The 27,548-nt window shown below is 36.2% G+C and overlaps 2 protein-coding genes and 1 long non-coding RNA gene across 4 annotated transcripts in view; all 3 read right to left on the bottom strand.

The window, feature by feature from the left end:
• Positions 1-329: 329 nt before the first annotated feature.
• LOC135690920 (saccharopine dehydrogenase-like oxidoreductase) lies at positions 330-12,396 on the bottom strand. Of its 2 annotated transcripts, none has more exons than XM_065208615.2 (12): positions 12,172-12,396; positions 10,050-10,156; positions 9,608-9,688; positions 8,439-8,568; positions 7,492-7,541; positions 7,075-7,196; positions 6,464-6,701; positions 4,623-4,679; positions 3,950-4,011; positions 2,144-2,184; positions 1,172-1,247; positions 330-693 (listed from the first exon to the last, which is right to left on the bottom strand). In XM_065208615.2, the coding sequence occupies exons 1-12, from the start codon at positions 12,338-12,340 to the stop codon at positions 582-584; spliced, it is 1,245 nt and encodes a 414-aa protein (XP_065064687.2). In that variant the 5' UTR covers positions 12,341-12,396; the 3' UTR covers positions 330-581. The 2 variants fall into 2 exon arrangements, with proteins under 2 accessions (XP_065064687.2, XP_065064688.2); XM_065208616.2 differs by having other exon boundaries at positions 2,138-2,184; positions 12,172-12,395.
• Positions 12,397-13,574: 1,178 nt separating this feature from the next.
• Positions 13,575-25,628, bottom strand: LOC148960304 (uncharacterized). Its single transcript, XR_016145284.1, has 4 exons — positions 25,489-25,628; positions 24,294-24,371; positions 23,108-23,164; positions 13,575-22,671 (listed from the first exon to the last, which is right to left on the bottom strand). It is a non-coding gene; the product is annotated as an uncharacterized LOC148960304 (long non-coding RNA).
• The window catches only part of LOC135690910 (multidrug and toxin extrusion protein 1), a 31,600-nt gene continuing 17,626 nt past the window's right edge, over positions 13,575-27,548 (bottom strand). The window contains exon 16 of the mRNA XM_065208602.2: positions 13,575-27,173. Coding sequence (XP_065064674.2) covers positions 26,986-27,173 — 188 coding nt within the window. The 3' untranslated portion in view covers positions 13,575-26,985. The remainder of the gene's footprint in view (positions 27,174-27,548) is intronic.

The following is a 27,548-nucleotide window of genomic DNA, read 5'->3' as shown; positions in this document are numbered from 1 at the left end:
GGACTGACAGGAATATGGTCTTCTATTCAGCTTGGTAACCCGGTCCACTTTGTCCAAAAAATACCTTTATGTGACAATTCAGTTACTTTTGCTAAATACTGGCTGAGATATTGCCAGAGAAATGCCTAAAGTTTACTTGGAGCTTTCGGCAGGTTAAAATGTTTCTTTATAGATATGTAAAACTCTTTAATTATGGTGTTTCAGATTGCATTGTCAAAATCTTCAAGTCACAAAAATATTTCACCACAAATCGCCATTAACACATTATCACTTAGCCAGTCATTTGTCATTATTTTGAGTGGGTAGAGCTTTTATAAAAACTAAAGTAGTGAATCAATGAATCATCTATAAATATTAGATCACTGATATTCAATACTATATTTTGCTATATGGATGATGCTGGAGAAGAATGATACTGCATCAATCTATAATGATATAATGTTTAGAGGACAAATCTAAGATTTTTGCGAGGAGTTCACTACAGCAGCATGAAAAGCGTTGCATTTAAACGAGGCATTCTTTTTCTACAGCTAAGTGCTTACATAAGCGAGTGTAGATCAGAAACCAGCATCGGCATTTCCTCAAAAATCTTTAGTGTCCACTTGAAAGGTAGATATTTCAATGCCAGATTTGATGAGCCGATCGATCAGTGATGTGTTCTTGAAGGCTCTTCCGGGTGTGAACACACCGCCCCTGTGATTAGGAAAGATAGGGTTAACCTGGCCTATTTCGAACTACAGACAACTTTGCTTGAACCAAAGTCGCTAAAGACAATGTTAAGAAAAAGTTTGTTGTATCCTTGCCCATAGCAATAGCTACACGTTTTTTGAAGTATGCTTAATAAAATGCACCTTTAATTTGGGTTGAGCAGCAGTGATCTGTTTGTCAACAACTTTAGACGACATCTTCTTACTGCAAGCTAATTTGATCTTCACTAGAGACCAAAATGTTTGCTTGGAAATACTAAAACTCGTGCACCTCGAGTTGGAAGCCCCTGATCCTTAACAAAGGCTTCCGTATAAATATATAACAGTGTCTCAAGAAAGTATTAGATACACAAGATATGTAAATTGGCACATCGTGTGAACACTATAGTACTGAAACAATTAAAAATTGCATTCGTTCTTATTTAACATTGGATGTAAATATTATAAATAATTACTAAACTTACTTGTTTGGAAGATTTCCTTCCAAGATGGTTAAGGCAGCCTGAACCAAGAATATTGGTGTTGCAACATAGCCAGGCTCTGCAAGATATAATAAATAATAAAGTCGAAGGTTGAAAGTTCAATCTAGAATACAGAATTACCTACATACCATTTACATGTACCTATTTCTAAAAAATTGAAACTTTGCGATCCCATGTTCAAACACAAAACGTTGTTGTTGCAGCAAGGGTGAAAGCTCAACAACAAGGGAACGCAGAAGAAGGATTTCCTTTATTCCAGGCAGTTCGTATATCAAAATATGTTATTCATAGAGAAACTAAATAATTGAACAAAATTAATAGTATCTAGGATTACTGAGTGAGGCATTGCTGTTTTGAACATCAACGCAAGAATTGGGCATGTCAATGGACAACAGCGAGAGTTCCAATCAAACAGAAACAGCAAAAGCGTAAAACATGGCTCGAGTTACGGAACAAACAGAATGTGCAAATCTATCTTACAACCAAAAACAGACCATGCCTAAAGAGGTTGGGGTTTTACGTTGACAATTAACAGTAATGTAAAAATTTTATAACAGAAGCTGAAATCAAACAAAGTCAAAGAGATGGAGCCAAGTGCACAACATTTTAGGGGGCTTTTTATAAGAAAATGTGTAATTTTTTCGTGGCTCACACTTATGTTGTCATGGGTCAGATATGGCTCGCAAACCTTGAATTTGACAACCTTGTCTTGAAATAAACGTTAAACAGTTTTATCGGTTGCATATCTTTATTTAGAAAAATAATTTATCTAAATTCGACAAAACTGACGCTAATTCTAAAGCGATCTAGTTGCCTGGTCGATCAGATTTTAAAACTCCTATCTTGCTTCACTCGTACTCAACCTTTTTGTATAGTAGGAATTTCAGGGACTACAGGGGAATGAGTATTTTAAGCGCAAATGAAGAACACAAAACACTCAAAACAAACCTGGACCATTAATTTTCAATCCAATTGCTTTGTCTGGCTTCCCAGTTCTAAAATCAAGATGAAATTAGATTTAGATACATTAAAGAAGTTATTCAAGAAATGAAAGTTATTAATTAGCAAATGCATTTCTCTTGATAAAGTAGGGTATAAGAAACAACCACTTAGGTTTCTTGGAGAAGCAAATTAGCAATGGTGGCCAACATAAAGATACGCGTCTGAAAACATGGGATATTTCGATAAAGTGCAAATCTGTTATAAGCAGGAATCATTCGAAATAGGATTGACCTACAAAAAAAAGGAAAAGTCATAGAAGAAAGGACCTTAAGAATCTACATACGGAAGACATATCTCATAATTTTTGAATCTGAGTTTTAAAAATTTGTGGTCATGATAATTTTTATTCACTGATCTTATAACTGATGCAATGTAGGACCGACAGCAATTTGTTTAGATATATCGTTTGCTGTGAGATACCTTATAAATCAGGTAGATCTGGCTTGAATGTTTTTAGGAGAATGACAGTGTATCTACAATGTTTAGGTGTAATGTTTAAGTACCTTTTCTAGGGTGGGAGAGTTTCAATACAGGGTACCATCCCGGCTGCTACCCTGGGTACCACATACACAAAAATTCAAGCACGGAAATGGAAGATAAGGGCAGAGAAGGGGAGGAGTTATTCATAAGACGATTTTTTTGTCACGGTTATATGATCAACAGTCTTACTGACATAAGTGCAACAATCTGAATTCTATTTCTTACAAAAGACGGAGCACTAGCTGAAAACTACAAACAGGAAAGCACAGACAGCAAGCGATCATCTCAAGCTTATAACCACAAAAAGGTATCAAGCTTTTATTAATAAAACACTTCCAGTGACCATGTCTATGAACACACCGAGAAGCTATCATAGAAGTAAAATCAGTTCAGTAGGCGGCAATTTGTTTCGTTCTCTTTCCAAAGAAAACCATTACAACGGGCAAACAAAAATAACTTCATATTGTTGAAAAATGGCAGTGACAAGCAGGTGCTTGTAATACGACCCGTGCAGCCACGACCGCAAAAGTCAACCATTTGAATCATTTACCAGCAGACCCCTATATATCCCCGAGCGAGTAGTATGAAATAAATATTACACAATATTACCAAATTAGGAAGGCATACAAATTTGTGATGCCACCTCCATGTTTCATTACCAGAGAATTAAAGATCGTGCATCTGCACACGATGTGCCATTGCATTTGCATGTGATACAAAAACATCAAACCAGTCTGAAGAAATGTTGTCTGGTGATCACTTTATGGGTAAAAATAAATTATGTAGTGATGTAATTCCAACACGTGCAGCTTCGTTTCAGTGACACTGAGCAGCGTAAAAATAATGGCTTCCATAATATTATACAAAGTGTTTTGCAAGATTGGAAATTAAATAAAATGCTTATGAGTGATATACATCTGGAATTCCTTATTTACGCTTAAATCTTCGGCACTTGACATTGCAACGGAAAACACTTATTTGCAAAAACATCGAAACAGAATTTTGTTCTCGTTTACGATTAACAACAACTGCGATGCAAGGAAGCTTAGTGGTTAAGCTCTCTGTATTTTCAGGTTTAGGAATCACGAGGTGTGATCACATCTAAAGACTGCTAAAGGACCAAGAGACTGCTAAACAAGTCTAGGTTTCCAGTGTCCTAAAACCTACTTTTGAGGCTAGGTAAAAACAAATACAAAGAACTATGATGCATTAGTTTGTTTGTACAATAGAAATCACCCGAACCCAATGTTTCGAAATTCAAGAATGGTCTCTACTCACTTTTGACTTTCAGAGCTATAGCCACGACCATAGAAAACAAAGGTGAAGGACCTTTCAGCTAACTAGAAAAAAGAAAATAGGCCCTCAGCAGATTTTCGTTAACATGGTACTTAAGCTTGTAAACAAAACTTCACACAGCAATTTCTTTTTAAGCGACGCCACTACCTCTAGAAGATTGCAAGAAAAACACTTTTACCTAGGAAAGGATGCAAGGTTGTAAAAATAAGATTCTTCAGTTAAATTTCAAAGATGAAAAGCAAGGGAGAAAAAATCTTCACTACAATGACAATAACTGATTAAGTGCTTTTGAAGAGATACGTTGTCCTAAACTGCAAATAATTTTTGTTTCTCTTAATTCTGTATCACAAGTTGGTTCAATGCAATACTACAAACAGCAGGCCAGGAATAAAAGTGTCCAAACAGTTGTCCTAAACTGCTGATAAAATGCTGACATGAATTTAGAGTTCTGTGATTTGACTGGCTAACACCTAGCTATTTGTACGTTGATTGGTTTGAACCAAGTTACTAATTTCTTGGTTAGCTCAGTCCAATCTGCATCTCCCCCAAAGAGAACTTCTTGTACGGACATACTAGCTTTAATTTAATTTGAGAATTAGTGGAAATAAAACTGAAGAGAGACCTTTATGCTCGTTCAAATCACTAACAGTCTTACCTCCTCTCGGGTTAAGCCATCATACGAAAATGTACCGAATGTGAATAATTTTGGATACTAAAAACAAAGAAATAAGACTATTCATACAACGGGCTAAAAGCAAAAGAGTTGGATATTAATAATAAGGGTGCCAACAAATTGCTAAAAGGACAATGCATGAAGAACGCACTTTTTAACAATGAAAAGAGATAGTGACTGAGCTGTAATTCTTCAGCTTTCAAAATTCGTCAGCTTTCCAAATTCAATATTTAGAAGCCCGAATGAATTCTGTACGTGTATAAAAGCTGGTACTAAGCAAAGCTGAAATCATATCAACAAAATGCAACATCCTAGGCAACTATAGTCATAACAGTCAAAATCTTTAGTGACTAAGGGAAAAATCTATTCATAGCTAAACTGTTCTTAAGAAAACTATTTGATCAAAACTGATTCTAAACGTAGTAAACACCCATCAGTGACAACGCGGTTATAGTGCTTGACTTGAAATAATATAATAATAATAATAATAATCATGTTGAAGGCTCAACCCGTGATTGAGAGACTCGCCTCCTTTCCACCCAACAGCGTATGGATATCAAGTGGCAAGACGACAAAGGCAAAAAGCGGCGAGGAAAGCAACTTGCCATATGTCCAAGAAAATTATTTTTCTTAAAACAGACATTCCCATACCTCTGTTTACTGTGTAAAGGAAGGACATATCTCTACCTTGAAAGCATATTAAAAAGGCCTAGGGGTTGATATCTTATATTTTGATTCTTTACGCTGCGATGCATTGAGGAAATTTGACTCTGGGTTTTTGGTATGGCAGAAATCCCAAAACAGAATTGCAAAAAGTTGTCTTTTTCTGTGTCACTTGTTATCTTCCAGATTTTATTTGCTTAAGTCTGTGATTTGTTAGTTCATAAGCGCATATTTTCACGTTAATTTCGTGTGGTTCATTTGCGTTTGTATATTCACTGTGTATCATTCTTGGTTACAGAAAATCTAATATCATAACCCAGCAAAACTTGAAATATTGTAACAACAAGCCACCTGTACTGAAAAACATAGTTTTGTCATGAAAAACATGAAAAACAGAGTTTGTCATCTCCAAGGGAACAGGGTCGGCGACCACAGCCTTTTCAGCAATGTATTGTTCTGATTGGATATAATAACTGAGTCCGCCTAATGGTAATCAAATTGTTAAAAATAGCAATAAATCGACAATTTTCGGTTGCCCAAACACAGACTGACTCTAATCAACCTCATATTTGAAATTTGCAAAAGAAGCTTCAAACAAAAGTTTAAAACCAAGGAAACTATAAATTATATACTAGGGTAGGACGTAACAAAAAGAAGATAATTCGTTTAATTGTGCTGAAAAAAGGAAGAAGAATTTTTAAGGGTTGTGAAATAAGATATTTTATAATTGAGTTTGAAACAGAACTCCTTACTAAAAATGTCAGGTGTTTGAATTCGTATTGACAGTTCTGTATCATACAGTTACGAATTTGCCCACATTTATCTAGCGTGAATTTTTTCAAAATTGCCTTCACTAATATATGTTAAAGATGTTTATAGTATTAACGTAGTTTTTGGACGACAGGAATTGGGTGAGCTCGGCGAAAAAAAGAACAAAACAGAAAACGACACAAACTCAAAGATAACTTGAAGTTGGCTGATCAAAAAGCATTATAGCTGATTGACTTGTCTTTTTTCACTTGACTTGAAACATTTTTCAAAAAGTTACCAAAAACCTTAAACGTTTTTGCTGTATATTCTGTTTACACCGACTAGGATCAGACAGAAGATGCAACCTAAAAACTAGCTAAGAGCAAACAACGAAAGAGCTATTCGTTTACCTTCATTAGCAGGTTTCTGCCGAACTGAAATGGGGTCAATATTGCAAGGAAAACACCAAAAATCAGAAGGCAAACCAGTTCTAGTATACCACTGAGGCACATGTACGAGCCATATTGGACAGGCGTTTCTCCGCACGATTCTTGACAGGAATACTGTGTCCGGCGGACAACTGATGGATCAGCACCCGTAAACAAAACTGTCCAAAGATTTTCTGATTTGCTGTAGAACAACGATCCTCTGAAAATATGAAAAATATAAAATTATTTGGAATAGATGACAATATATCACATAAAGATTAATGTTATGAATTAACATAACTTTCTCTGTAGTTCGATGATGGAATTCATCAAAAGCAAATTCAAGCTATTTCACTGTACGGACGCAAGTTAATCGAGTTATAAGCTATTCGAGACTTCAAAACGGTTAACTGCTAATAATCCACAGCCTGTTAAACTTCGCAAAGAAGCTGAATTTGGATTCACATTGCAGGAAAGGCAAGTGTCACAAGAAAAGTTCAAGACAAGGCGCTTTTAGTGTAAGAAACCTAGTTGCCTGCACCATATACTTCATGATAGACTATTTACATGGATAAACTCTACGCAAAATTTACCTTTTCTCCAGTCTTTGGCCAACATACTTCATTTTTTCTGGCATCAGCCTCTTCCGAATGCTTTTCAGATTATCACCAGTAGCAACGCCATTTATCAGAGACTCAAACGTTCCAATATTTCCCTAAAAATGAGACACTTTTTGCAGGGTGACTCACCAAAAGTAACGAAAAATTGGGTAGGGGTTGGGGGTACAAGAGTTAATCTAATGGGAGTAAATATATACTTTACAATTTCTATTTTGGGGGAACGTGATACCCACGGTGTTGTGTAAAGCGGGTTTCATTCTCCAGATATGCAGATGGCTTGTTCACGATTCGTTTGGACCAATCGTTAAAGGGATAAATTGTTTATTTGGCGTTATCCTAGGCAAACAATGCAATACAGGAGAAGAGATTCTTATCTCGACATTAATATACCTTTATTCTTCCGTGATATTTCAAATAGGACTCCACTGCAGTTAGCTCGCCTGGAAAATTGATGAATCATACATAAATGAAAAAAATGGTTAGATTAGTCTGAGGTCTTTGAATTGAAATTGATTTATCTTGTTATCTGAGAATGATCGGACGAGATTCATTCGCATTCAGTTAAATCCAGCTGATTAGGAAAAATTGTTTTTTTGCAGATTCGTTGAACATGTTCATACGACGTTAGATATGAAATTTTCATGTTAAACCACAACAAGGTTTGAATATACTGTTCCCTCAGCTGGCCTTGACAGATTTCATCTTTAACTTAAGCGATACAAAATTCAAAGAAATTTAGATCTTTTGTTCAAAGTGAGGGTATGGGGAGGTTACAGCAGACAAAAGCTTTTAAGTTGTGCTGCAAAACTAGCAAAATGATTAGAGTTATCATCAATTCTCTGTGCAAATCGTGATTTCAATCGCTAATTTGTCAGTGAACTCATTAGCTGGTCGGTGTATCACCGGACAGAACGTTAAGTAGGGACAAAATTTGATTTCGTTTGTTTTGTCAGGGTATTTTACTTTTCATCCACTTTGTTAGGAATAAAAAGGTGGTTAAGGACCTTGTTAATATACTTAGAAGGAGGTTGCTTTCACAACTCTCTTGCATATATGCCTGGTTTGGTCTTGGTAGGGTACAGTTGAAGCCATCTTCTTTAATATATACTCCCACAAAACGTGAATATCTTTCCCTTGTTTAACTAATATATGTTTTCAAGTTTTCTTGAAAATTTTGTATGTCTTCTGAAAGCAATTTAAGATCTCAGAATGTAAATATGAAATCTCTCACAGACTTGAAATAGCACTATCAGCCACAAACTAAGCCAACTTTCCCCTTTTCTGTCCTATTCAATTTTTATTAATAATAGTAAAAAAGGGTGCACACACATGCATACCATTAAATTTTTGCTTCAAAAATTCTATGCCACAATCAACTGGAATGCTGTCAAACCCACATGCTCCCACAATATGAATCCCAGCTTCTTCAGCCTGCTTTGAATACTTGAACTGCATATTTTCTAGAAACTGAAGTTAATATCACTAGCAATAATATCACTAGCATCTAAAACACAAAAAGGCCACCTAGTTAGCTGGCAAATAAAAGACATAGAAACACTCAAATAAAACCATGCTTTCTGGAGATTTATATAAAAAGTAGACAGAAAATTGCTTCTCAGCCCTAAAGCAAACAATTTCTCTCATGGATCAATGCAATTTACCCTTACATAAAGTGCTTGGTGTATTGGTCCAAAGGCCCCCTCCCCTATCCCCCTCCAAAGGCATCGTTCTTCATTGAGATAAGTTCTTTTTCATACTGAAGCCAATTTCAAAGCAGTAATACAAGACATCATTTATTTGATGAGGTTGCCATAATATTTAGTAAACTGTTCAAACATAAAAAAACATACTTTTCCTGGATATATTAAAACTATTGTATTATATAGTACAGTACCAATATAATGTATGGTAATAATTGCCTTGTCATAAAGTATATTCGTACAGCTGCAGCATAGAATTGAATAGACCAAACAAAATTAAATAACCTCTGGTCATTCAATTGCAGAAATAAGGAATGCAAGTTTGCTCCTTAATATTTTTGGCAAAGCTTGCAAAAATAATGGGGTGAACAAATGAGCTATATAAGCAAGGGAGGATGGAATAAAATCTTGATATAATTAACTAACAAGAGAACAGTGTTCGCATATGCCCATAGAATTTACAGTGATACTCATATTTCCAAGATAAACCACATCAAATTGCTTGAAAAATTTTCTATGTTTCAAAAGATAGTACAATGCTTATTGTACCAATCGAGTGCTAGTTACAAAATTACTTTTTCTTAATATTTTAAAAGACAAAAATTCTAAAAGTTTTAACTATCTTAGAAATACAGAACATCCGAAAAGATCCAAGTAAATCATAAAAGATTGGGATGTCTCCTAGCTAACATTACTGAAGGTAAGAAAGTGATAACTTTTGAAAGAATTGTTAATAAACATTAATTATTTATTATTATGATAGTCATCTCTTCACTATAATTAACAATTTGCAATGACAACCCTACCTCAGGTTCCCCACTAACATCAACATAATTTGTTTTTGCTTTCACACAGGCACTGACAACTTGCTCACCATAGAACCTGAACTACAAAAAATGATATGATTAAAGTTTGTATCCATAGAAGGCTGTTCTTTTTGAATAAAAATATAATACTTTAATAGACAGTTTGAAGAAAAAGAAGATAGCAACTTAAACATTAAATCTATTTTGAGCTATTTAAACCATTAAAAAGGACCTTAATAATCTCAAAACAGCCAAAATAATCCTTCCCTTATTCATATTCTTGAAATGTTGAAATTATTGAAAATGTTCCTGACAGTCGAGAAGGGGCAGCTTCTGCTGCTTCTGTATGATTCAGCAGCAATATGAATAATCTCTTCTTCACTTCCTACACCTGTATCTTTTGTTTCATTCCAACCAAATTAATTCAAATAAAAATACTTACAGGTCCAACACAGTCAAGAATTATATCTCCCTTTTTGCAGCACTCCAACATAGCTCCACTGTCATTAACATCAGCAGCAATGATTCCAACATCATTCAAGTTTTCTCCTGGAAACCAGATGGTTGTGAGAAAGTCAACATAACTTTTGGGGTAATATTTCATTTGGCATTCATGTTATAAGGCCATCATCAGCCGCCAGCGAGGAGAGTCACCAGTTCTCTGTAATTATGGGCGTAGGAGTCAAGAGGCGTGAGCACATCTAGCAAAAATTCCAGGAAATTGCTCAATAAGCCTAGCATTTCAGGGTCCTAAAAACTACCTGGTGTGGTAGGTAGCAAAATACAAATATATTACAAAATGCAAATAGGTTGTATGGGATAACATCAGACAGCAATAAATACAAAAGCCTTATGCTTTAAAAGGGGGATCCTTCTTTCAGGAGATGGAAAAAACAATGCCCTATGTAGAAATTTGTGGGCAAATTGGGCTGATTATTAGATATTTCAGAGTAGCTGAGCTAAACAGGGAATGTTAACCAATAGGAGGGGGTTTATTGCAAAGCAAAAACAAAATATTTCTATATGAAAGGCATTTAGGCAAAGGGGGGCTCTTGGACTCATATTCCCTTCTAGGGGGTAACTGGAATCAAAGGAGAGTGCCATTCAAAATATAACAAAATCGCTCACTTTTAGGGCTTTGGAGAGAAAAATACCCAGTTCTAAGGTTTATGAAAGCAAAGTAGCATTGAAGAGACAGAAAAATGACAACCTACAACTGGTATATTAAATTACATTGTGTAAACAAAGAGATAAAGAACCTGTCATTATTAATTGTGGGAGGGGGGTGGGGCAGCTTTCAGTAAAAGATCAGATGCCAGCTGAAAAGTCTCTGCAGTTCATTGAAAATGTATTGAGAAAAATTGAGAACTGCATAGCAGAAATCAAAACATTGAAAGCAAAATTTTTTAAGAAGGACATGAATATTAAGCCTTGGGAATTAAATGAACTATCTTTCTAATACAATTTAATAAAATGGTCTGCATTTTTGCAGTGGAAGTTTATCAAAGTTAAGGGTGATGTTCTTTTGAACCTAGCCATGCTGAAGTTGGAGCTAGTGTACTTAGCAGCAAACTTGACAATGCCACAGGCAATGAAGGATAAGGCAAGAAAAGAAAAGTTGAATGTGACCTGAGAAGCTGCTTGTCATTAATTGGTGCCATGCTTCCAGGGGAAAAAAGTAAATAAGTCAAGATGAAATTTGAGCAGGGAAATTTTTCATTTAATATTGCAACAGCACAATCTGGTCCTTCAAGCAGCAAAATGCTCAGAGCCGGCCTCAAGTTTTTGCTAAGAAAGGGACTATTGACTGAGCAAGGAAATAATTTGCAGAAAATCAATTGCAAAAGATGGTGTGTCAAACATGACAAGAAAGGAAATATCTAGGAAGAAGAGAAAGTGGGAAAGCAGCTGATAATCCTTGCTGCTTTGGTGCCAAAAAAAGCTCAGCAGTCAGATTCAAGCTCTGAATCAAGGGACAATGACATATAACTGAATAACCCCAACTGTCATATAACTTTAATTATGAACATTCACTAGAAGTATTTCCTCAGTTTTTATAGTTATAACCGTTTAATGTTCACCATTTTTAATTTTGACTGACATTTTTCATGACCCCTTTTTGTTTTTTGTTAATTTACCCCCCCCTCTCTTGAAGGTAGCCAAATTATTGATGGCCCACCCTCAATATCTTCTGCCTCATCCCCCCAACCGTTAATAATGACTGGTCCCTAAGGTTTCTCAACAGTGAAGCCAACCATAGTTGATATACTATGAGCTAACCCATTTCTATGGAAATCAATGCAGTCTGCAGACCAATATTTGGGGATTTTGAAGAGATCCAACCAGTACATATGGGCGACATGACTCCGTTCGTACTGGTCACATACAATTGGTACTGGGCAATTTTTACTTCCTATCCTACAAGCTACTGGGCCTTTATGTCATGCCTGCTATTATTATTCCTTTGCAGCTTGCATTTCTACAAATTTATTGTAACAAATATTTTAAGCCTCAATGCTCTTTATTCATTACATAAATTTGAAACGTGTGCAGTACTGACTGACCTAGCTCGTCTTGAATGTCTGCAACAACCTGTTTCAACTTGCTCAAGGATCTTCCTGCAACAGCCCAGCTCTTGCCCTCTGCTTTGCTGCATTTTGCCACTTCAAGGGCAACATATCTGCCAGTGAAGCCACTTGCCCCGAACACAATCAGATCGAACTCTCTACCCATTTTATTTCGAGCCCGAAGAAGTACCAAAGTCCAGTGTCCAAGCTCGAAGTCCAGTGTTTCTGTTTCTTGGTATATGCTCCTGGACAGTGGCTGAATGTGGGAGGGCTGCGACTCTCCATCGACCACAATGACCCGCCCACTTTTACAGTTACGTCATTTTTCCCCCAGTGCACCTCGTCGTTAGGTTTTTTTCAGTGCACTTCGATCAGGCACCGCGCAGCCATTGGGCTAGCAGGGGCTATAACCCTTTGGATAGTTTACTCCTATGAAGTAGCAATTCTTCTTGACCTTTTTGTTCATTTTCTAGGTGTTTTATCTTGTTAAATGATATCATGTATTTTCTAACTGGGTTAGTTTGGTGTTTTGTTACCCTCAAGCTAATCTTATCTATCTTTATAGTTATTGATATCTTCTCTGAACCAGACTGTTTATAAAATCTGAGTAGAAATAAGCAATTTTTTCCAGAAGGGGCATTTTCCGGCGTTCTAGAGGGCGTGGCCTCAAACTTTTTCGGGCACATCCATTTCAGCCCCTCCACATTTAAATTGGTGCGCGGTCCCTGACCTCGATCTTTTGTAGTTTAAAACCTGCTCTGCTATTCGAAATCATTTCTTAACCATCTTTTGATTTCATTCATATATTTTCTTACGTCATAAAAATTCTATCTTTGCCAATTTTCAATGATAGAAAGAAACCCTACAATCTCATTTACAAATCTATTGCTTTAAAAAAACTAACATGAAACAGAGAGGCTCAAATCAGAAACATTTTTGGGGGTGTTATTTCCAATGAGTGATTGGGGTCTGACTCTGCCTATTATAATACACTTCCTACGCACAACTTTATAACCTTTAGAATAGAGAGGAAGATTGTAATAGAATCCTTTTGTCAAGATTTAGATTATTCATAAGAAGTGACCATCACTAAATGGACCAAATCTCTCAACGTTATAGCATAGCGTAGCCATGAAGTTTGATGGTTTCATAAAAACTCAATAGTCAGAAAAATTGGCTGTCACACCAACGATGGGACGATTTTCAATAGAAGCTAAAAGAGGTTCGCTTACCACACACACCCAACTTTAGCTTTCCTAAGCTTTTCAAAGCTGGGTTTTACAAAGCCAGGTTTTCAAAGCTTAGGCAGGAAAAAAATTTGTATTGACATTGTTTAAAATTTTCACGGAAAGTAATAACGCGAATAACAAGGGCAGATAACAACAAAAAAGACCTTGACGTGGCGTTTTCATGTGATATCACTTCATATATGCGTTTTTGTACGGTATTTTCAACGTAACAATAATACACCAGCAAAACAAAAAACACAGCAAAAACCAAACTGTATCATGTTCATAAGTGATGATTTATCGTGGCATTTTTGAATGATATTGTCCAGTTCGTTATTATGTATCTCCATGAGTGTCTGAGACCAACAACGGGCGGGAAATATGGGAAGACTGAGAATGGCTCAGACATAAACGGAGTTCGAAATATATAAAGATTTAGAAAAAAAATAATTTTAAAAAAGGACATGAACTGTAGTCTCGAGAGTTCCTTGGCCTCGAAATCAAATCAATGTATGTTTTAAACAGGAATTTAATCGAGAAGTTGAAATAAATGGGGAATTGATTATGGTTTTGACTTGAAACTTGCCATGCACGATAAATCACGCTTATGAAACTGGAACGTTAAGTGTTAAAACAACTAATTATGAGTAACAGAACTAAATTCTAATGCAACAAATGGGAACGTGTTTGCGTGGCAATAATGCATGACGCTCGCCCGATAAAATATACATTCGTTTTCTATAATACACATGACTACAAATATTAACTGCTTGGATTAACTGAGACATTGAGACAACGTGGACAGGGAATTCAATATGATGCAGTCTCCATCAACTCAAGAACACAGCTCAATCTCTCAGTTTATCCTAGCGTTTAAAAATCAAATTTCTTTACACGGTATCTTCAACGCCTTTCTACAAATTTGTCCTGACAAAAGAGAAAGCTTAGTTAGCAACAATGAGTTAACTTTACAATTTACAAGATCTACAGTATAACGGAAATCTGAATATTCACAATACATGACACTTTGTACATACACCTAATTAGCCAGTTACCAATTCTTGATTGGATAATGAGGAAAGTAAAACATTATCCTTTGAATATTGTTTGCTGTGCATCATTTTTTCAAGAATTGTTTTTTAGACTATAAATCTAGGAAAGAACTTCAAATATAAAGGAAACAGGACAACCATATAACACAAAATTTAATCACCACAAAACAGCTTGCTAGGCGAGTTTCAGGCAAGCTTGGCCTTTGCTACTTCAAATGGCTCACATGTAGTTATTGATTGGAAATGAATTGAAAAACTATTCTATTTACATTGAAGAATAAGCTGAATGCAACAACCTGAATCTGTGTGCAACACCAGTTCAAGGCAATTAGAGACGGCTTACAAACTTCTATTAAGTGTGGTTTAATGTTTGAAATTTTACATTATTTTGAAAAATATTCCCTTTTCATTTTTGAATTTGCTTTTCTTTTGTATTTTCCTTATTTGTGGTTATCTATTGAAGACTTCAGCTTCACATTGAATTCTGTCTTAAGAATCAAATAAATGTTCTCACATTTATCAAGACTTGAAGGAACATGAAGTATGACTCTATATTACTTATTTGGTTTGATACTGATCTCATTACAACTGCAGTTTTTGCAGATTGTGATGTACATTTATCAGTATAAAAAATTTCTCAGGTTGGCATATTTATGTTTACTTTGCTTCATTGTGTTATGCATATGGGGTGCTTAGGGGCTGTAACCTGTCATCAAAATTTGATGCAAATCAGGCAAACAGATCACCAAATTTAGACACTTCAAACAAAATTTACCAGCATCCTATTTTTGTAGATCGTACACAATTTTTCGAACTTTGTTCATATAAAAAAGACAATAGCTAATTGTTTGAAACAATGTAAAGTCACTGGGGGTTGAAGGGGCAACTGACCCCCCCCCCTCTCCGAGTAAATTTGTTGAGAAAGGCTCTGTACACAATGAGGTGATTGTCACGAATTCGTGTTCCTCAATATGTGATCCTGTCTGCACGATATCGTCGCGACATACGTCCTCCGATTTGCAAACAATAGTTTTTCGTAATGGTGGAGAGGCCCATTATGAAGCTCGGGATGGTGATAAAACTGGCAGATATATAGATAAATTAATATTTTGTCAGCAGTGGGGAAAATGGTAAGAAGACCTGAGAATAATTTTTCAATTTTGAGAATTCAAATATCACCGACTTACATAAAGGGCAATGATTTGGGGTCTCCAGCTAAAAATTGAGTTGCATAAGTGCTTATATTAGACTATTATTGGGTGGTTTACAGATTTAATTGTCTTGCAATGGTTAGAAAATACAGTATTTTACACGTTTTTTGCAATTAAAATACTGAAGTTCGTAAATCAAAACGTACCCAGCGTAACTTGATCATGACGAAGTAACCACTGACCAATGACAGCATTTATAAAGCAAACAATAAACACTGATCCTCGACGACAACAAACCACAAATTAACGTTTTCCAACAATTAACTAGAGATATCCTGGAAAATCTCTAATAATAGCTCTGAGAGGACAGAACTGTCAAACAGATCCCATTCAAACATAAGGCCGGCATCAGACCGTATGTATTATTTTGAGTATTTTCGCTCCTTCTCAAATACTTTCCTTCGCTTCTTCCTGTTTTGCTCTGAGACACTGTTCAATTTTCCTTGATTTAAAGCCATTTCCATGTGCCTGGACTGCAGATCTTCGGAACCAAGGTCATTATTATTTATAAGGTCGCGAAATTCGCCAGTTGTGAGAGAAGTTGATAGCCTTCCTTGGTGAGCCATGTGATCCGACTGGATGTGGAGGCCTCTTGCACTTTTACTTAGAGTTGAATCGAGACTTCGTTGTTTTGCAACATACAAACTTCCACCCTCAACCATGCTATGTCTGTGATATTTGTGTGAAATGTCGTTGCTTAGACTATCGAAACGACTTCGAAATACAATAGATCTGTGCTCTTTGCTCGATCCAGCCGAAGATGATCGTCTTAGGCCGTCGAAAGAAAACTGCTCCTTTAGCATATTGAAGTACTTATCAACATCGGGGCTCATCTGCCGACCGCCGCGATCTTTGCTTGCAGTCATCTCTGAGTTCTATGGATTTAAAATGCTTCCACGTTGTGCAGTTTGCTGTCCTTTCATAACCTGATGCAACATAGAGATTACCACACCATCAAGCTCCAACTCGGCATTATGTTTTTTAGTCGGCAGGTTTCCTAAAATAAACTTGTTTTTGTCACATGACCAGCCACCGCCCAAACCACAACATTCAAACAATGAAGCAAATCACGTGCTTTTTGAGCGAACCCCGCAGAGGCGAGCATGTACCACGTTTGCACGTGTGAAGTATTTTAAAAACAAAACAAATAATAGTTGCCCAGGGCGGGTATACTAGTGGATATGAAGGGCGTCGATGATAATATAGATTTTGCCCACGTAAAGGATGTCAGAAAAATATGACCATCAAATTAGTTTCAAAGCTAAAAAGGTTCTTGAAGCAAGGAGCCTTACAGTATTTATTACACATGATTCTGAAGTTGGTATTTGAACACCCCCCTTTCGCGGCTACGGGGGTGTGCTGCTAGGGGTGGCTTAGGGGAAACCTCATCTTTTAAATGCAAAAACTGATCAATTTTATGTTTTCGAAATTAGTTTTTGCAAGAGTCCCGTATTCTTCTGAAACAAACAACCAACCATCAAGTCAATTAAACCAATCAAAATATTGTTAGATATTAAAGGTTCTTCGGCAAGCCATATCTTATATTTTTTGACAATTATTTTTCGCTCATAAATGTTGTATACGGCGAAGTTTCACGTTTCTGTTAGTGCGGACGTCATTTCTCCTTGTAATTGTATTTACCACGCCAATGAAAACAATTTGTTTTTGTTTATCCTTTTGATGATTTTTACTACATGATAACAAGATGCAATTCCCTGATGCCATTTCCCTCCCCATTAGAGAATTTGAATGGACAGAAACGCTTGCTAAGAAAATACCAAAAAACTCCAGAGACTAATTTTTATTTAGCAATTAAAATACATTCCTAATTTAGAAAAAAGTGCTTCTAAATTTGCCTTCAACAACAAACGAATAAACAAACTGAAATAAAAAAACAAAATCAACCTGTAATAAAAGTACTGGGAAACTAACGCCGTACACATTACAATGGCGTTTTCAAAATAAGAAATACGGAATAGAAATCGATGGAACGTTATACTGTAAAATTTTGAGTCAAAATGGGATTTCAAAAAGTTTCTACCTTCTCCATCTATTCGCAAAAAACCCCTTTTCACACCCCAGTTATTATTTGCGAGCACAGGTGGTTTCTAAACTGAAGATTAAAGTCACATTTTCAGGCTTGTTTGTATTCATGGTGTATTTTGTAGTCATTATTTTGTTTATTTAGTTTATTTTGAAGTAAATAGTCAAATGAATTCACTTGATCAGAAGAAACAAAATGAAGCATAATGGATATTTTCACTTTATTTCATGTCTTATCAAAGGAGTCTCGACGATACATTCTTCCCCCGTTTTACATTGGTCTCAGAATAGATTTTCGAAGAAACTGGAAACAGACCCAAACCCAACACGTCGAGACTAAGCTTGGACAAGCAAATAAATAAAGGGTTATTTAAAGAAACATTTAGACTATAATTTTGCATGTAAGTCTAGAAAATCCCTTTTAGGACCCCTTAAGCCTACAAAATTTAAAGCCAAACTTAAAAAGTAACTGGGAAGATAAAATCAACGACACTATACCAAACTAAACTAAAATTATCGAAATTTTACAAATAAGTTTTCTTGACTTGAATTAACAAATATTCATCATTTATCATTTCTTGTAAAACAATGCAAAGTTGCTTTTAAGAAACAGCTGAAACATTACCGTATTCACGTATAGCGTTTGGGGCTAAGTTGCTGAAAAACATAGGCTAGCTCAAAAAGCTTTATTTGACAATTATCCAAGTAGCCAAGCTTTTCCTGTCATTAATTCTGTTAAGTAGGTGGAGATTTTCTGGAATAACAGTTGCAAAGAAGAGCTGAGTTTCCGACTTCATGGAGATTTGGAGGCCATATTAGACTTCTAATCATTGGAAACACTTAAAAATCTTCTCCCTGCTCATCACTTTATCACCAGAATGTCTGCGTGAAATTGGCTGGGGGTTAAACACAGCCTTATGTTAAACTGAATCGGCAATTATATCACAGTGATGAAATAAAAACAAATGATAAGCAATGGATAAACTATTCAAATTGAAAACTGGCAAAATGTCACAAAAAGTACTATATCTTAATTCTATGACAAGTAGCTGAAGGCCGTGGTCCTCTGACCCCCTACATCTGCCAGCCCCAGCGGCGTAGTTGAAGAAGCGCAGGTGAGGCAGATAAGGCAAGAGAATCAAAAGGGGTAGAAAGGGAAGGACGGGGAAGAGAGGCAGGAGGGGAAGAGACGCAGGAGTGGCAGGGGGGATGGAGATGCAAGAGATTCAGGAGGGGTAGAAAAGGCAAAAGAGTCAGGAAAGGGAAGGATAAGGAGGAGATCCAAGAAGGGCAAATGAGTCAGGAGGGGTAGAAAAGGCAAAAGAGTCAGGAGGGGCAGAAAAGGCAAAAGAGTCAGGAGGGGCAGAAAAGGCAAAAAAGTCAGGAAAGGGAAGACAAAGGCAGAAGATCAAAGAGGAGCTGGAGGTTCAGAAGGGGATGAAGGGGCATGAGATTCAGAAAAGCAATGAAAGGTAGGAGATTCGGGAGGGGTAGAAAAAGCAGGAGAGTTAGAAAAAGGAGAGAGATGCAGGAAATCCAAGAGAGGCAAGCGAGTCAGGAGGGGTAGAAAGGGTAGGAGAGTTAGGAAAGGCAAGGAGAGACAGGAGATGTAGGAAGGGCATAGAAAGGGCAGGAGAGTTAGGAAAGGCAAGGAGAGACAGGAGATGCCGGAAGGGCAGGATAGGCAGGAGACTCTGGTGGGACAGCCAAGGCAGGAGCAAAAGGAGTGGCAGGGCGTAGGAAGGCCGATGACTTTCCGGACAGTCCCGGTGCAACGATTCTGGAAAAGGGCTGCACCGATATCTCATTCGCTTACTCATAAACTAATTCGAAAAAATGGTCTTGGCCGCTTCTTAAGAGTTGATCGCAACGACGCATCAGGGTTTTTTTACCATCCATTTTACTTCTTCTGCTACAACCAACGTGTGATCACATGCAAATATCTTCGAATACAACAAATGAGAAACGCTTGCTTTGGAAGCAGACAGCGAAACCAAACCATTGTGTAGAGAGAGAAGCCAAACTGTGAGAAGTAAAATCAACCAAAAGTCACTGATTTCATTCCATCTAAAAATGCCCTCTAGCTGTGCTCTCTACTCTCTTCAATTTCTCCCTCATCCTTATCATACCAATTGATTTCTTTGGTCTCAGTTCCAAAGTATTCATGACTTCATTTTGTTTCACTAAGTTCCGAGCAGCACTCCATTAATAATTCAAACACGAATAGTTCGGAAACATTCGGTAGTGAGGTAGTTTATTGCGATTTTCTTTCGCAAACTTCGAACTTTTATGTTCCAATCTGTACCTCTTCTCTACTGTTTTTGACATGGTTAAGATCCGTAGTTAAACTGACGGTTCTCGCTCATATTAAAAAGTCCAATTTTTGTTCACTTTGGCCATTCTTTCCCAGGTGTTCCATCCTCTTTCCCAGCACCGCTAGCTCAGCTGGTAACATTCTGTTCTTGCTTCGAAGACAAAATTGGGTTGGATTCAACAGGTCTAGCACAGCATGAACAAATATTCTTGTTTTCTTTGCGATCAAAATGCTTAAAGTTTACCGTTTACATTGGAGAAATAAGACATGGACGTCCATGTTGAAAAAATTTATGACCCTGTCCTGGACTAAAATCACGATAGCGTGTTACCTGCTTAGATAAAATTCTCAAAAAATATACCTGCTCTTGAATAAGATCAAGAAAACTGATATGGTTCAAGTAAAAATAAATTTTCATCAAAAAACAAATAAAACTGCCTACTCCTTATGATCAAGAGGGTAAGGAACAGCTAACTTAATGACTTTGTTTGTTTATATAATCATCATTATATAATAAAATTTATTTTTAAAGATCTATTTGTATAATCACCATATTTATCATCAAATCGCAATTTCAAAAATTAATCAGCTTTTTTCTCAGCCACATTTCACAGTATTAGTTATTCTTGGTAAGATGAAAGCGCGGAAAATAGCAAATATCTGGTTTCGTTGCGTTTTTAACTCTCGTAGAGAATTCAGATCACTCAGTCGATCAAAGATTCAGAGCCTAGGCCAGTTGAACTTTATTACAGTAATTTAATTTACATCCGCATTTGGTTCAGGTTAAAGACCAGAATTTTAGTCTGCGTTTTAGCTTTCAAGATTGTAGCACTCATGAGATCGACCTTATGACGATATTAGAATTTATAGTCTATGATGGATTTGAAAATGATTCACCCGGAACGACTTTGATGGTCTAATACCTGATAAATCTTTTCAAACTGGATATTGTCTTTAATTATGTAATAGAAACACAGACAGGATAATGAATTGTTTCGGGTGGAAAATGCTAATCGAAACTAAAAAATCCGTAGAATGAGGTTTGGAGTACTTTCCAAAACGAAGCTTTAAATTGAAAATGTGCCAGTTTGCAGAGTATGACTGACTTTGACAAGGTCCTGAGTGCGCCAGCAGTCCCGCAACCCGGTCGCGGGTGCGAATGTTTCCAGATTTAAATTTTATGTATCTAGTTTTTAGGTGCTCCACGAGCGTAGCCATTTCTGCGCCTTGGGTGCGCTGTTGCCATGCTCTGCATACAGGTAAAATGCGAGTTATATCACTTGCCAATTAGTCAGTGACCTTAGAGGTTGAATAAAAGGTTATTTTATCAACATGTGTTTCAAAAGGCCTATAAAAATTGTGGTAGAATTGATTCAATAAGTTAATAGTTAAAGAATATCAAAACATGTATACTGTTTAAACTTACAATTATATCGGATTGATAATAGCATTCAAACACTCGAAACTACCAGCTTTGAACAATAATGTGGTCTGTGGAGCATATAAAGTATTTTGCCTGCCAAATGATACGAAAGATTGGTTTAAAACCTCTTCAGATAGCGTTTGTTTAATGGCCATGAACGACGAAGACTAAAGGGTTATATCAGACAATGGGGTAACATGATTAGATATCACCAGAACAGAGAGGGGCTTGGTAGGGTCGTCGGAACAGGGCATCGTAGAGATATCCAAACGAACTTGTGAACGGGATATCTTCATGTTTCGAGTAAACTCCCTCTTTGATTTCTACACTCCCTTGAATGGGAACCCCTTTATCATGTTAAAATGGAACTTCTTTTAAACGCCAATCAGATAAATCTTGTTGATATGAGCGTCAGGATACGAAGGTTTCGGATACACCGAACATGCGCAGCTTGGAATCTTTTTCTACAACGTGAGCAACAAATATACCAAGCATGCGCAGCTCTGATACTTTTTCTACAGGTGAGCAATGAATTTGCCGAACATGCGCAGCTCGTCAATCTAAAAACATCATAATGTTTACGGAAAAAAGATCAGCATATTGAAAATTATTCTCTTCCCTATGACATTTGAGTGATTTAAAAACTGAATCAATAAAAAATATTGTCTCTTTATGTCTCTATATGTCTCGTCTCAATGTCTCTATGTCTCGATGTCTCCATGTCCCAAACGGTGGAATGTGCTGGTTTTTTGAAAACAATCCTAGGGTTACATAATGAAATACAAAGTTGGATCAATACTGTTTGTCGACAACTGTGCAAAAACGTTGCAAGCTCATTGTCTTCAGCCTTTCTTAAAGGCACAACGTGGCTTTTGCAACAGAAGGCACGCAAAACATGAAGCACTGTTGCATCCCTGTATGTTGAATACATCATATTATGACCTTTCATTTCACGATAATAAAATGGAAAAAAACATACTTTGTTGTTTAACGACAATAAAAGCCCATTTAAGACAAAATAAGGTTTAAAAGTCACCTGGCGTGAAAAGACTAGAATCATCCTCCCCAATGAAGGCAGTTTCAGTTACGTCATTGACTTGACTTCTGATTTTGTATTTGTTTTCTTCAATGTGCTTTTCAGTTGCACCGTAGTTCTCCACAGTAGGCCCATCACTTTCACAAGAGTGCGCATGTGTAACAACAACAGCTCTTTCTCTTGCCTGGGCTACAAAAATAATAATTTCAAGCTTTTCAAAATACAGTCATAAAAGAATGATAGAAATTATTGCATTCTATTGTTTGTCATTCGTGACTACTTTACCCCGAGTACCTGAGCCATAAAAATTTCTTTTATTGTAATCCAGTAAAAAGATTCTACAATGTTCGCAACGCATAAAAGTTCATGAGTAGCCTAAAGTGACATTACAATAATATCAGAAGTTCCTTATCACAGGCGTTGTAACGTGAATGGCAAGGCCAATCTCAGGATAAAATGAAACTTTATACGAGCAAAAAGTGCGATAAAATTTTGGCAATGAAAACTGTAAATTGCTAGAAGAAGATCGGGCTTCTGTCACTCAGAGGCTCTAATTATTTGCTTTCTTGAAAATATAAAAAGTCAGATATATATATCAATTTCACAGTAAGAGATGCAATCATACCGATATTGAAAGCTCAGCCCAGCCAGCTTTTTAAAACAAAATAGCTTGACCTGAAATCTAAATAAAATAAAGAAATTTAGACATTTAGAAGTCATAATTCCAATGTAATTGCATAAAAAATCATCTTAGATGCTCTCAAGTTGCTTAGATAGTGAAACAAGAAATTTCAACGCGGCAAAAACGTTTCTCGGTGAAATTTGCCTTGATGGATCTAAAAAATTGCTTTAACAAGTAAGGGCTGGAGCATAACTTAAAAAACGATCATTTGTATTTAACATTGTCTTCAATAACCTAAATATCACAATTTGTGGTCATACTATTATGATTAAGACTCTGTTATGTGGATAAGCTCATTTTCAGAAAGAAAAATTATAAACACGATTTCCCAAAAGTTGGGCAAATCTCAGCCTGATGTTTCTTATAAGGGTTACTCTTATAAATGAGAGTGATAGCATTTAAGCAAAATGGTGTTCAATACCAGGGAATATAGCTCTCATATAATGTTACCCTATATGGCATGTCTGCAGACTAGAAGAAAAAGATTCACTATCGAAAAAATTATAGCTTCTAGCAGAGGCGAAAGATATATAAATGCTTAGCAAAGTATGAAAAAAGTCAGGAAGCAATTTTGCTTGAAACACGGAAGCACTTTGTCTTCTCAGCAACCATTTTTTGGTTTAAACTCTTCAAGGGAAATGGGAAGGTTCACCCCCAGTTCTGTGTACTGGGTTTCGTTAAATAAAAATCCAGGTAAGATCATATACCTCCATTATTTCTCTTTTCTATTCAAGTCTGCAGAAATGCCAAATCGGGTACAAATGTACGAAAGCTATAATCCCTGACAATATTTTCATTAAACACAATATTGATTAAATGCTACTATATATTGAAAGATATCAACTGCTTCCTATTGAAAAGGCCAAAAAGGTGCCTCCTCCCCTTCAAAACGATGTTATCTGTAAAATTTAACATTATAAATGTCTGACAGAAAACCATTGGACCACATTGCAAAGAAAACTTTGTCGCAAGAGTAGAGGAGGATGCAGTGGAAGATATTCATATTGCAACTTTGAGTTACTCGAAATTTCAAGGTAATTCTCTTGCTGTAAAAGCCCAGTTCTAGAATATATTTCGATCTTATATCGTGGAGTTAAACTTGATCATCAGTTTGTAACTATATATAAACCTGTACAACATCTGCGTGGCATCTGCGTGACATCTGCATGACATCTGCGTGACATCTGAAATCTTCATCGTTGACTTTCTATAAAGGACCAATATAAAATATCTATTTGTTTTGGTGGCAAAAGGTTTTTCAGTTTTTTAAGAGATGAAAGACATCCACGAACCTCACCTTTAACAATTTTGAAATGTTGTTCCCAGTTCAAACCATCATCTACGATGATTCTAAGTGACTGTGTCTGCTTTACGCGCTTTATTTCTGAGTTTTTCAGTATTAGCAGTTCAGAGACATTAATTTTATTGACTTTTCGGGAATGACCAATCAGCATGTATTCATGTCCCTTGGCCTAAAATCTCAATATTACAGCTATATCATACTTTCATTTCTAACTGAACATCCATTTGTTAATGCCAAATCTCCCTCCTAAAAATTTTGCAATATTTTCCCAAAATGGCAACCACAATTCTGCATCTTTTTTCAAATGGTACCCGTAGTTCCGCACATAATCCAAAAACTGTGACCGATAATTTCGCACTTTTCAGAAAAAAGGTAAATAAATAATGGCACGTCCCCGTACCTTCAAACATGTTAAAGTAACCTCGAGTACCCTCCGGTTTTCCTTTGATAACTTTTGACTAACTAAATCTATAGGACTGATTTCATTTATAAACATAACAAATACCATAGTTTTACTGTTTTTTCATATTTTCATATATAAATAAAAATTCCAAGTAATATGAAAGTCTTCGAAACTTAGACAAAAATGTGCAGTTTGTGAAAACAGCCCTCCGGTTTTCGCAGAAAACAGCCCTCCGGTTTGTCGAAGAAATACACCAAATTTGGCGCAAGTGCCGCTTTTGTACGCAAAGATCTTTGGCGTAACATACATGTTTTCCAGTGTGGCCCTGAGAGAGCTCTTTTTTGTGTATTTTGGACATTGTATACCTGCAAGATGTTCTACACGTGCAGTTACAAAGACTCAAATGAGAATAATCTTCCTCGTCCAATAGTTTTATAATTGTTGTCAGTTTATGTTTTGGCCCATTTTGAACCAATGATGTCTGTCGAAAGAAACTATAGTTTGCCAAAGAAAGACAAGAACTCAACTGGCAAAACAAGTGCTTTCCTACCAGAGATAACATAATCAACTTGGGCGATACTGCTGCACGGGAAGCTGTTGAAGGTTTCGTGAACTTACGAGTCTCGAAAGGTCCGATCAATCAGCTTTTTAAGCAGGATGCCAAGGTCTAAAATCTAAAGAAGACAATTGTAATTTTAAATATTGATAGGTGTAAGTTTCTAAAGAAAAAGTTAAAAATACATGATTAAAAGTATTTCTTTGCATTAGCATTTTAATAGGTTTACTTTTTACTTTGGTCTAGGGAATGTTTGAGCTTAAAAGATATATCACAGGGGCCTAATATCATAACCTGGAACCTCTATCCCATGGGAACATGCTGGAACATTCTTTTCATATTTCTATGCATGAGGTAGTGTCTTATGAGGGTGAGCTGTTTGCTTTGCCCTTTAAGAAGCAGGGATGCAGAGAATCTTGGAAGTGTCTAGGATTATAGGTTTACTTGGGGTGGTCATGATTTAGCAAAGAAAAAGGATTTGTATGAACCAAACAAAACCTGGTCGTAAACAAATCGGTTGAATAGTTGCTTATCTTTTCATTTGCCATTCCCTGAAAAAACTTGCAAAATTTCGGTTGATCGATAGGAAAGGCTCTGTTGCTTCCGAGAAAAAATTCTTTTTAATTAGATTGTATAATTTAACAATCTATAAATCTGTCCTTCCTTGGAGTACTGTTCTCATATTTAAGGTTTTGCTCCCTAACTCTCCTTGTGCTTCCTTGAAAAAATCCAATCCAAAGCCATTCGCCTCATCAACAACTGCACCCTTACAAAGTCATTTCAGCCCCTTTCCCATCAGCGCTGTGTAGCTGAACTCTCAATCTTTATAGATTTTCCTACGGACATTGCTGTCAGGAGATATGATCCCAGGTCATAACTCATCCTTCCATCCCAGATCTTGTACACTTTGAAATACTCCATCTTCCTCCTGCTTCCCTGACTCTTATAACTTGTCTCTTATAAAACAAAAATCAACAAGCTTGATCTTTCCTTCCTCTCTTCCATATTTCCCTCTCTTGAATCGATAGAAAAGACGCCAGCAGGTTCACACCACCCTTCCTCTCCCTTTCTTAGGGGGGAGGGGGAAGGGGGGCTTTCTTTTAGAGGGAAGAGAGGGGTGTGTTGATAACATGGAGTAGCGTCAGGATACAGAGGCTTTCAAATGTAAAGAACATGCGCAATTCAGACTTTAGCTTAAGCGAGAGTCGAAAAGAAACTTAAATCTGAACGAAACTTACTCGAAACGAAACTTAAAGTTTAATTTCGTTGTTATGGACTGAAAAGAATACAAGAGAAAAAAACACAGGTTGCAGCACATCAGTAACTCGAGAACGACAATTAAAACATCATAATCTTCACAGTTTAATATCATATAAAATCTCTAATATTCTATAAAGTATTTCTAATAATCTAATAAACTATTGAGTAAGTTTATATTAATTAGTGCTTAGTTATATCATATTTTATAGATGATATCAATTATTAATCTTTTATAACAATCTTAACGAATATTCTGCTATACAGCGATAAAAATAATTATAAAAAATATATAAAAATATTTAAGGATGAGTCATTTTGAAGACCAACGAAACAATTACTAAAATGAATAAGAGAGAAACAACTAAAACCTTGACAAAAATCTCTAATTTTGAATGAGCTGCTGTTGGTGGATACGTAAAAAATACCTCAGCCGCGTTTACATTCGGCGAAGAAATTCCGTGATCACCTTTGGCAGTACTTGGAAAGTCTAGAAAAAAAGAATTCAACTGCGTTTCAAAACACTTATTTGCATGAGCTATTAAGGTCGTAGGTAAGGAGCGCAAATGGTCCTCCTTTTAAATTAACCAAGAACACGGACATACCGACAAAAATGCTGATATTTTCTATGAAAATGCATTAGTACGGTCGGAGCCTTGGAATCCCATTACTGTCTTGAGAAGAAAGTATTTGTTCCTTGATTTACATGTTAATGTACTTATTGTTATTTACAAATTCATTTCAAACCAATACCAAAAAAACTGTTGATATTTTAATAAGGCCTTAAAATAACAAACTCAATTGCAAAAATCGTTTTGAAAAGATAAAGTAGTTTAAAAGATATCAAAAGTTGAAAAATATACCA

This window comes from Rhopilema esculentum, chromosome 4 (genome assembly GCF_057945365.1).
Source record: "Rhopilema esculentum isolate cy_ngs chromosome 4, ASM5794536v1, whole genome shotgun sequence".
NCBI lineage: Eukaryota > Metazoa > Cnidaria > Scyphozoa > Rhizostomeae > Rhizostomatidae > Rhopilema > Rhopilema esculentum.
This window is presented reverse-complemented; position numbering and strand designations above follow the sequence as displayed.